Here is an 11,964-nt window from a genome sequence, read left to right on the forward strand (position 1 = left end):
TATGTCAAAACAGAGACACTATGTGATAAACAATATTATTACAAAATTACAGAAACTGGAATTGACTAATTTGGACCAAGTATGAATTTTATATGAATTAAACAAGTTCTAGCATTTATTTTTACTCTAAAAAGTACTTTCCAAATGAATTTATTTGATTTTCTGATTATCTAGATCGAGCGCAGCATTATTCGAAAGTGTAGGGCTTATTATGTAAATATTTCCAAGACTCACAATTCACTTGCGATGGACCGTGGGTTGGTTTCTCTAAAACTCAGGGGCCTTTGTGTTAATCTGCGCCTGCGAAGGGGTATCCTTCGATTCCAGCCACACGATCAGAGATTAAGCGCCTGGATTTGATCCTACCCATTAACAAACCGGTATGCGAAATAGGCCACTGGATCCTCAATCAACGGCACATATCAGATCGGACGGACCCCGCGTTTCAACCCAAACGTTTCCCCATGATCAAATCCCCATCGTCCAAACTCGGATGGACGACTCTGGATATCGTCTTCTTCCTCCTGCGCGCGGCCACGGCGGCAAACAAAGCATGCGTGACGGACATTCGCCGGAGCCCTGCCTAGACCCAACGCCGCACCGATTCCCACCCCAGAAACGGTTGGGGACAAACTCATTGGAGATTAGGTGGCGGTTGTCGCTGTCCACGAGCTGCTCGGATCTGCAGCCAAGGCAAGCGACGGCGAGAATTTGCAGGTGATCTGACGGCCTTCGATCTCCCTGGATGTCACCACCACGAGCACGTCCCCGCAGTGAAGGTCTCGATCCAACCCTGGCGCCGAATCATCGCCAAATCCGAGAACAGCGGGGCGGCTTCCTCGCACTCAGCTTTTTTCCGCAAATCTCTCTCTGCAATCCGACGAGCACATGGCGATGGCTACAACCTGGAGGTCAGGGAGCGGCGGACGTTCCTTTTTATATTCCGAACGCGAGGCCGAGGACCCAGCCAAATTCCACGACCCGCCAAAATCGCGGACAGAGTTGTTGCGAGGCTTGCGCGTTTATAGGATCTCTGGCCTCCCTTGATTCGGCTGGAAGAAGACCCTGACAAGTGGGCCCCACACGGCAGTGGAACGCCAGCACGCAGAGGCTGAAGGCCGGTCGACACGGTAGGCACCTAGGCCGCGTGGAATAGGAAAGAAGGTGGGCCGGCTAGGGTTATTTCGGCCCAAGCGCCATCTCTTTTCTTTTCTATTTCCTATTTTGTTTCTTCCCTTATTTCAATTCTAACTTCAAATTTGAATTCAAAGTTGAGTTTGTATTAGTGGTTACATCATAAGCGCACAAGCAAAACCAGCATGAGTGCAAACTATAATTTAATTAATTATTTTATTTATTATCCTATTTAAGCAAAGTCTTTTAAGTATGCAAACCATACGCCTAGGTATTTTAAGAAAGATGATTTCTAGTGTACAAAATCCTTTAGAGAGTACTCATAAATATATATATATATATATATATCTTTCAATAAAGGAATAACAAAAATGATATAGGTATATTTTTATTAATTATTTTTTTATAAAGCACAAAGAAAAAATCAATAGAAGGGATAATATATCTTATTTAGGGATATTGTCGGTACCCTGAATCAGGGGTACCCCTTACTACAGTATGAAGACACGATGCCTGTGCAGCTATCTCTAGCTGCGTGGTGAACAACACCCGACTCCACCACGTGGGCAGCCCCAAGGACGCCACGTAACCAGAAGAAGTGATATAATCTAGGATGCCGTCAGTGGGTCCGGACCTTCACGAGAGAGCGTCGGACCCCTTACACTCAACCCGGACCTCCGAGTACGGTCCGGGACTCCCAAGTAAGCAAGTCGGACCCCTTGGGTGGGATCCGAACCCCTCTGAGTGAGATCCGGACCACCTACAGCAAGGTCCCGGGACAGGGAATACCCTGGCCTAGGTCAAGGACAGGCGAGGATCCGGTACTGACACGTGCCTAGGCTTTATCCAGTGCGCTTCAACTCCCCGCTCAGGCGGAGGCCCGATGCTACCACGTGGACTATCGCTCGTGACGTAAGCCAGCGGGCGGAGCCTGACGTAAGGCCTCTGGGTTGCGCTGCCTCTGCATTTATTGCGGAGAAGACATGCCGCCTGTCTATCCCGCTGACAGACGATGTGCCCCCTCAGCATTTAATGTGTCCTGTCCACTCCGCTGGCAGGCGGCGTCTAGGCCATCCTGCAGGCAGCGTGCCTGTCTAGTCCATTATCAAACAGTACGCCCGTGCTGCGAGGTGCAGTGTGTCCATCATCACTTATACGTTGCCAGGGAAGCTTTCCCTGCACGCCAATACTACGGAGATCACGGACGTCAGGGCGCAAGAAGATTGCTCCAGCAACGAACATTAGTTACACCAAGTATTACATCCGTTATGTTCTTGCACTACTAGAGATATGCTTATTTAAGACGCACATTTTAAGACGGATATTAGTGTATTTTATAGAAGTGTCTTTTATCATATGGTGACGAGTAAGGTAAGACGGTTTGTAGAGATCCGTCTTTAATAAAGAAGTATTTTGAGACAGTTACATCGTAAGAAATGTCTTATATTGATTTAAGACGGATTGTTATTGAAAACCGCCTAAAATAAATATACCTTTTGAGTCATTAAGATTGCAAGAATTGTCTTAGATTTTGGTTAGTATATTAGACACATCTATATATGAAACCATCTCAAATAAAGATAATATTAGAGTCGTGTAGACTATAAGGACTGTCTTAAATGTTAGAAAGTATACTAGACACTTCTAAATATGAAACCTTCTTTGTATAATATTTCTAATAAGACGTATTATGACAAAACGTAGTGAATAGTGAATTCGGCTTAGTTTGTGACAATATTGCACGACAATGCATATATGTCATAGACATATGATGTTGTACATATTTTTAAAAAACATTACTATCTATGTTAATTCACGTGACACACCATTAAGGATAGGTCCCTCTGCTACTTCTCTTCTGTACTGTATAATCCATGATTTCCATCGTCGTCTACTTTAAAAAAACTTCACTTCTATCTTTATGTCTAGTATATAATGCACCAGTTTTTTTATGATTGCACTATCAAGCTTTCTATCATCGTTTAGTAACGTTCTTTTCGTTGACTCAATCCAGGTGAGAAACGGAAAGGCAGGATAGTCATGACTAGAGGCAAAGGGCCTAGTATGACTAGATATGGACCACACCTTAGCTTAGTTTGGCCCAATAACACACCATAGCCCACACGCCTGGACACCTAACCCTTTGGCCTTCGTTGCGGACCCGCTACTCACCGCTTCTCTTGACCGCATCTCTTCTCTGCGCCGCCGCTCGCCTGCACTTCTACGTGTGAAACGCGTCCGCGCCTATGGCCTGCCCGTGCCCAGCTGCCCCCTCTCCACGCGAGCCTCTCTAGGCGTCAAGCGTGCCATTAAGCAACCGTGGCCCCCACCCCTCCTCGGCTCTCTGCGTGAGCACAAGCACGTCTCTGTAGCCCATGTTCAACGGAAGCGAAAGGTAAAACAAATCCATTCACATTCCATCTTGGGTTTCCACACATCTGATCTATGTATTCCTAGTTCTAGGTGTCAGTGCTAGAGGATTTGGAAAGGCGCTGTTTGATAAGAAGACAAACCCGTGTCCTGGCAAGTGGATACCTGTAGCCCGTATGGACCAGTTTCTTTTATCATTTTACCTTGTCTCTCCATGTATTACTCAATTTGGATACTGCAGAGAGAACACGAGAGAAACTGTTGTTGAGGAGATCTGCAATTTTGATATATCTTTATATGTTATCTCTAGTCTAGTGATAGTACGAATCTCATCTTAAATGAAGCTTGTTTGACGGTCTGAGTGAAGTCAATGTATATAGCAATATAAAGTTTGCTATATTGAGAAAAATATTTAAAAGCATTATGGGAAACAAGTGAAAGAATGTGGGTATTATTAAGTATGCCGGGGCCGACATACTTATTTTGAATAAGTATGCCAATTTTCAGCCCCTGGCGTACCTCATTTTAAGAACATCTGTTAAGCTTATACCCACATACTTCTCATATTGAGCTGTATGTCAGATTAGTCAAAATTATGGAATTGTAATCCTCTGCTCTTAATCTTCTAGTACTATTTGGGATCAATTTGTTGCAAGCTAGCAAACACTTACTGTCTACTATGATATAGTAATAAAGTATACGCCATTACTGTGTTGCAGTGCTGCTTTTTTGGGACATATTTACTGTACTTGCTATTAAATTTATTGAGAGTGCATGCCCAATAGTAGTTTGTTTTTACACCGTACACAATTTATTCTTGTTTTATACGAACGACAAATTTGGTGCTGTCTTAATCCTGAGTCTTTTGTGTCTTGAAAAACATTAAGTTATACCTATGGAAGCTCTTATTGGCTAATAAATTATGTTAAGTTATCATGCAAGCCTTTTCTTAAGTTTTAGCTTGGACAACATCAAGGATTGAAGGTGGATTCTACGCTTGCTGTGCAGAATCAAAAACTTCATATTGCCATAACAGTTCACTTAACTTCTTTTAATTAAATTTGATCCATGAGCTAGCACTCCATAGGATGTTTTCCTAAGAGTGTGGTACTAATCCTTGCTTAGGTATTATGCTATCAGTTAGCATGTATTTATGAATGGAGAATATGAAATTGTAATTCTCTGCCTAAAACTTCTAGTAGTTCTATCTGGGATCTTTTTGAAATGTATTTGTTGCTATTTTCTTTTCTAAAACTATATTCTAAATTTTATTTTCAGGAAACAGGTCACCCATCACATTCGTCATGTGCAATTCTCTCATGCCGTGCAGCCCATTAATTCCACTGAAGAAAACATAGAATGTGCATCATAATGTCACAGAAGGCCTAAAATGTTATAGTGTGCGGCCATTGCTCACGAGGAGGCAGAGTGCCGTGTTGCCGAGGTTTGCACTACAGCTTGGTTTCTGATGGAGTTGTACCAGATTTTTTTTGTTCAAACTAGCAGTTGACGCATTGTTGGAACTTTAGCAGTCTATAAAGGATTTTTTTTCTTAAAGTAAGTTCACAGTTACCTAGGGTACATTGTGGTGTTGTTGCATGAGTAATCCTACATATCATTTCATATATGGATTAACCGGATGGTCTCACTCTTGAAACTGTGGGAGACACCGCTATATATGGAATATTCTTTTTGTTGAATATCCCCTGAATTCTGCTTTAGTTATATGTGTATATTATTTAATTCACCAGAATTTTTCTTCACGCATTTCTGGTTGTGTTACAAATATTCATGCAGTATGGATTACAATTGTTTACCATGTTAAGTAGTTATGATTGCATCATATATGATCTTCTGAGGATCATAATTAACCCTTCTATTTTTCTTTTATACAGTGCCACTGGACCACATACGATTGTTGATGGTAAAGAAGTTGTGAACTTTGCATCAGCAAAGTACCTCGGTTTAATTGGCAACGAAAAGATTATTGTAAGAGACAATTCTATTGCTTGACAATATTTCAATGTATGTATTTTTTGGAATATCTAAACAAAGCGAATGACTTCCAGGATTCTTGCATCAGTTCATTGGAGAAGTATGGTGTTGGTTCTTGTGGTCCACGTGGCTTTTATGGAACAATTGGTCTGTATTATCATCCTCAGACAATGACTTTGGTTGAAAGTATAGAGGAACTTAACTTTCTATTGTGTTCTTGCAGATGTCCATCTTGACTGTGAGTCAAAGATAGCTAAATTTTTGGGGACTCCAGACTCCATTCTTTATTCATATGGGATTTCTACAATATTCAGTGTGATACCTGCCTTCTGTAAGAAAGAAGATATCATAGTCGCGTAAGTTCACCTAAGTTCACCGTATTAAAAAAATTATGAAATTCACAAGTATTATTGGAACCTTGACTTGTTTGGTGTATCGAGGTCTGCATGCTTGGCCTTTTAGACATAATATGGATTTATCCAGCTCAACTTTAGGCTTTAGCACAACATTGTTATCTCTTTCTTGTGTCTATTGATGAGTTGTTTTTCCTCTGTCAGTTAACTGTACATAGGTAGTTTGATGTGATTGCAGTGACGAGGGTGTTGACTGTTTGGTGAAATGCTTGGGACAAAGTGGCCAGCAAGAATGGAGTCATGGAACATCGATAGGAGGGGTGCGGCAGCGGCAACCGATGTATCCCTTGGACAATCTGGTTTTGACATGATGCAAATCAATCTGATGTACACTGTATTCCGCACTTGCACAGATTGTTTGGTTAATTACAAGATTATCTCAGTGTTTTGGTTTGGATTTAGAGTACACTTATGTATGAAATATTGATTGGTACTCATCTATATTATATTATTATTAAATATATGTGTGTGTATTTCTCTTTCAAATTATTATAATGTGGTATCTCAAATGAATATAAATTGAAGAATATATTGTTATTTAAGTCAATTTGTTTAAATCTTATTAAGACGGTTCTAAAAATATCCAATATCGGTCTTCTAAATAAGACGATTTCTAAAACGTCCAATATCAGTCACCTAAATAAGACGGTTTTTATATTGCAAGCGCTTATTAATATAGAACATTTTAGACAGTTTACTAAATAACTTGTGACTTAAAATGTTCACATACTCGACGGTTGTTTTGAAAAAGTGTATTAAATAAACATAATTTAAGACAGGTTATTGGACAAAATGACTTAAACAAATACCTTTTTTGGACGGTTATAAACTAACAACGCCTTATGTAATACCTTTTTAAGACGGTTTGCAACCATCTTAAATGTGGGACATCTTTTACGACTCCATCAAATTTGGACACTTGAGAAACGTCTTAATAAGTGAAAATTAACCGTCTCATATAATAGGATCTGTAGTAGTGTTGGGCCCACATGTTGGGGCTCAGTACCCTTGTACGTGCCCCCCTTTAGCTATAAAAGGGGAGGCATGCACCGTTACAACACAAGCTCTTTCAGGCCAACTTACACTCAAGCACACTTAGACGCTCACAAGTTCATACAAGCTCTCGAGCTCAATACATCACACAGTGGTGTAGGGTGTTACTGATAGTCGCCTAGAGGGGGGGTGAATAGGGCGAAAACGAAATTTACAAATATAAACACAACTACAAGCCGGGTTAGCGTTAGAAATATAAACGAGTCCGCGAGAGAGGGCGCAAAACAAATCCCAAGCGAATAAACAAGTGAGACACGGAGATTTGTTTTACCGAGGTTCGGTTCTTGCAAACCTACTCCCCGTTGAGGAGGCCACAAAGGCCGGGTCTCTTTCAACCCTTCCCTCTCTCAAACGATCCACAGATCGAGTGAGCTTTCTCTTCTCAATCACTTGGAACACAAAGTTCCCACAAGGACCACCACAAGATTGGTGTCTCTTGCCTCGATTACAAGTGAGTTTGATTGCAAAGAAAGGATCAAGAAAGAAGAAAGCAATCCAAGCGCAAGAGCTCGAAAGAACACAAGCAAATCACTCTCTCTAATCACTATGGCGTTGTGTGGAGTTTGGAGAGGATTTGATCTCTTTGGTGTGTCTAGAATTGAATGCTAGAGCTCTTGTAGTAGTTGGGAAGTGGAAAACTTGGATGCAATGAATGGTGGGTGGTTGGGGTATTTATAGCCCCAACCACCAAATGTGGCCGTTGGGAGGCTGTCTGTTCGATGGCGCACCGGACAGTCCGGTGCACACCGGACAGTCCGGTGCCCCCTGCCACGTCATCACTGCCGTTGGATTCTGACCGTTGGAGCTCCTGACTTGTGGGCCCGCCTGGGTGTCCGGTGCACACCGGACAGGTACTGTTTGCTGTCCGGTGTGCCAGCATGGGCGATTCTGACTCCTGTGCGCGCTGCGCGCGCATTTATTGCTCTGCAGAGAGCCGTTGGCGCGGAGATAGCCGTTGCTCCGGAGTCGCACCGGACAGTCCGGTGCACACCGGACAGTCCGGTGAATTATAGTGGACTAGCCGTTGGAGTTTCCCGAAGCTGGCGTGTTCCTGAGGCCGACCTCCCTTGGCGCACCGGACACTGTCCGGTGTACACCGGACAGTCCGGTGAATTATAGCCGAGTCGCCTCTGGGAATTCCCGAAGGTGGAGAGTTTGAGTCTGAGTTCCCCTGGTACACCAGACATGTCCGGTGGCGCACCGGACACTGTCCGGTGTACACCGGACAGTCCGGTGCTCCAGACCAGAGGTGCCTTCGGTTCCCACTTTGCTCCTTTGTTGAATCCAAAACTTGGGCTTTTTATTGGCTGAGTGTGAACCTTTTACACCTGTGTAGTCTATACACTTGGGCAAACTTAGTTAGTCCAAATGTTTGTGTTGGGCAATTCAACCACCAAAATTAATTAGGGACTAGGTGTAAGCCTAATTCCCTTTCAATCTCCCCCTTTTTGGTGATTGATGCCAACACAAACCAAAGCAAATATAGAAGTGCATAATTGAACTAGTTTGCATAATGTAAGTGCAAGGGTTGCTTGGAATTGAGCCAATATAAATACTTACAAGATATGCATGGATTGTTTCTTTCTTATATAACATTTTGGACCACGTTTGCACCACATGTTTTGTTTTTGCAAACTCTTTTGTAAATCCTTTCCAAAGTTCTTTTGCAAATAGTCAAAGGTAATGAATAAGATTTTGCAAAGCATTTTCAAGATTTGAAATTTTCTCCCCTGTTTCAAATGCTTCTCCTTTGACTAAACAAAACTCCCCCTAAATGAGATCCTCCTCTTAGTGTTCAAGAGGGTTTTGATATACCATTTTAAAATACTACTTTCTCCCCCTTTTGAACACAATAGGAAAACCAATTGAAGATATTCAACACTAAGTTTTTGAAATTGGTGGTGGTGCGGTCCTGTGCGGTCCTTTTGCTTTGGGCTTATTTCTCCCCCTTTTTGGCATGAATCGCCAAAAACGGAGTCATTAGAGCCCTCGAAGTGCTATCTTCCCCTTTGGTCATAAATAAATGAGTTAAGATTATACCAAAGGCGAAGTCCGGTCCTTTAGCTTTGGGCTCTTACTTTCTCCCAAAGACGAAGTCCTTTTCTTTGATGCTCATTTCTCCCCAAGGAATAGAGAGTTGCTTGGCGAAGTATGAGTTACGGAGTGGAAGCCTTTGTCTTCGCCGAAGACTCCAATTCCCTTTCAATATACCTATGACTTGGTTTGAAATACTCTTGAAAACACATTAGTCATAGCATATACAGAAGAGATATGATCAAAGGTATATAAATGAGCTATGTGTGCAATCTAACAAAAGAAGTTGCGGGAATCAAGAATATTGAGCTCATGCCTAAGTTTGGTAAAAGTTTGTTCATCAAGTGGCTTGGTAAAGATATCGGCTAATTGATCTTTAGTATTGATGTAAGAAATCTCGATATCTCCCTTTTGTTGGTGATCCCTAAGAAAATGATACCGAATGGCTATGTGCTTAGTGCGGCTATGCTCGACGGGATTATCGGCCATTTTGATTGCACTCTCATTATCACATAGCAAAGGGACTTTGGTTAATTTGTAACCGTAGTCCCGCAGGGTTTGCCTCATCCAAAGCAATTGCGCGCAACAATGGCCTGCGGCAATATACTCGGCTTCGGCGGTGGAAAGAGCGACCGAATTTTGCTTCTTTGAAGCCCAAGACACCAAGGATCTTCCCAAGAACTGGCAAGTCCCCGATGTGCTCTTCCTATTAATCTTACACCCCACCCAATCGGCATCCGAATAACCAATCAAATCAAATGTGGATCCTCGAGGGTACCAAAGCCCAAACTTAGGAGTATAAGCCAAATATCTCAAGATTCGTTTCACGGCCGTAAGGTGAGCTTCCTTAGGGTCGGCTTGGAATCTTGCACACATGCAAACAGAAAGCATAATATCCGGTCGAGATGCACATAAATAGAGTAAGGAACCTATCATCGACCGGTATACCTTTTGATCCACGGACTTACCTCCCGTGTCGAGGTCGAGATGCCCATTTGTTCCCATGGGTGTCTTGATGGGCTTGGCATCCTTCATTCCAAACTTGGTTAGTATGTCTTGAGTGTATTTGGTTTGACAAATGAAGGTGCCCTCTTGGAGTTGCTTGACTTGGAATCCTAGAAAATACTTCAATTCCCCCATCATCGACATCTCGAATTTCTGTGTCATGATCCTACTAAACTCTTCACATGTAGATTCGTTAGTAGACCCAAATATAATATCATCAACATAAATTTGGCATACAAACAAGTCATTTTCAAGAGTTTTAGTAAAGAGTGTAGGATCGGCTTTGCCGACTTTGAAGCCATTAGCAATAAGGAAATCTCTAAGGCATTCATACCATGCTCTTGGGGCTTGCTTGAGCCCATAAAGCGCCTTAGAGAGCCTATAGACATGGTTAGGGTACTCACTATCTTCAAAGCCGGGAGGTTGCTCAACATAGACCTCTTCCTTGATTGGTCCGTTGAGGAAGGCACTTTTCACGTCCATTTGATAAATCTTAAAGCCATGGTAAGTAGCATAGGCCAATAATATACGAATTGACTCAAGCCTAGCTACGGGTGCATAGGTTTCACCGAAATCCAAACCTTCGACTTGGGAGTATCCCTTGGCCACAAGTCGAGCTTTGTTCCTTGTCACCACACCATGCTCGTCTTGCTTGTTGCGGAAGACCCATTTGGTTCCTACAACATTTTAGTTAGGACGTGGAACTAAATGCCATACCTCATTCCTAGTGAAGTTGTTGAGCTCCTCTTGCATCGCCACCACCCAATCCGAATCTTGAAGTGCTTCCTCTACCCTGTGTGGCTCAATAGAGGAAACAAAAGAGTAATGTTCACAAAAATGAGCAACACGAGATCTAGTGGTTACCCCCTTATGAATGTCGCCAAGGATGGTGTCGACGGGGTGATCTCGTTGGATTGCTTGGTGGACTCTTGGGTGTGGCGGCCTTTGCTCTTCATCCTCCTTGTCTTGATCAGTTGCATCTCCCCCTTGATCATTGCCGTCATCCTGAGGTGGCTCATTTGCTTGATCTTCTACTTCATCAACTTGAGCTTCATCCTCATTTTGAGTTGGTGGAGATGCTTGCATGGAGGAGGAAGGTTGATCTTGTGCATTTGAAGGCTCTTTGGATTCCTTAGGACACACATCCCCAATGGACATGTTCCTTAGTGCTATGCATGGAGCCTCTTCTTCACCTATCTCATCAAGATCAACTTGCTCTACTTGAGAGCCGTTAGTTTCATCAAACACAACGTCACATGAGACTTCAACTAGTCCAGTGGACTTGTTAAAGACCCTATATGCCCTTGTGTTTGAGTCATAACCAAGTAAAAAGCCTTCTACAGTTTTAGGAGCAAACTTAGATTTTCTACCTCTTTTAACAAGAATAAAGCATTTGCTACCAAAAACTCTAAAGTATGAAATGTTGGGCTTTTTACCGATTAGGAGTTCATAGGATGTCTTCTTGAGGATTCGGTGAAGATATAACCGGTTGATGGCGTAGCAAGCGGTGTTGACTGCCTCCGCCCAAAACCGATCCGAAGTCTTGTATTCATCAAGCATGGTTCTAGCCATATCCAATAGAGTTCGATTCTTCCTCTCCACTACACCATTTTGTTGTGGCGTGTAGGGAGAAGAGAACTCATGCTTAATGCCCTCCTCCTCAAGAAAGCCTTCAATTTGAGAGTTCTTGAACTCCGTCCCGTTGTCGCTTCTTATTTTCTTGATCCTTAGGCTGAACTCATTTTGAGCCCGTCTCAAGAATCCCTTTAAGGTCTCTTGGGTTTGAGATTTTTCCTGTAAAAAGAATACCCAAGTGAAGCGAGAATAATCATCCACTATTACAAGACAATACTTACTCCCGCCGATGCTTATGTAAGCAATCGGGCCGAATAGATCCATGTGGAGTAGCTCAAGCGGCCTGTCGGTCGTCATGATGTTCTTGTGTGGATGATGGGCTCCA

The 11,964-nt window shown here is 42.7% G+C and overlaps 1 protein-coding gene across 1 annotated transcript; it reads left to right on the forward strand.

Moving 5' to 3' along the window:
- Positions 1-4,862: 4,862 nt before the first annotated feature.
- LOC100384177 (long chain base biosynthesis protein 1b) lies at positions 4,863-5,859 on the forward strand (the record flags this gene model as incomplete). The annotated part of the gene is made up of 4 exons (XM_023300849.1): positions 4,863-4,948; positions 5,400-5,493; positions 5,574-5,646; positions 5,723-5,859. Coding segments are annotated over 4 exons (390 nt in total), but the record flags the coding sequence as incomplete, so codon positions are not given.
- Between the last annotated feature and the right edge of the window lie 6,105 nt (positions 5,860-11,964).

This window comes from Zea mays, chromosome 8 (assembly GCF_902167145.1).
Source record: "Zea mays cultivar B73 chromosome 8, Zm-B73-REFERENCE-NAM-5.0, whole genome shotgun sequence".
NCBI lineage: Eukaryota > Viridiplantae > Streptophyta > Magnoliopsida > Poales > Poaceae > Zea > Zea mays.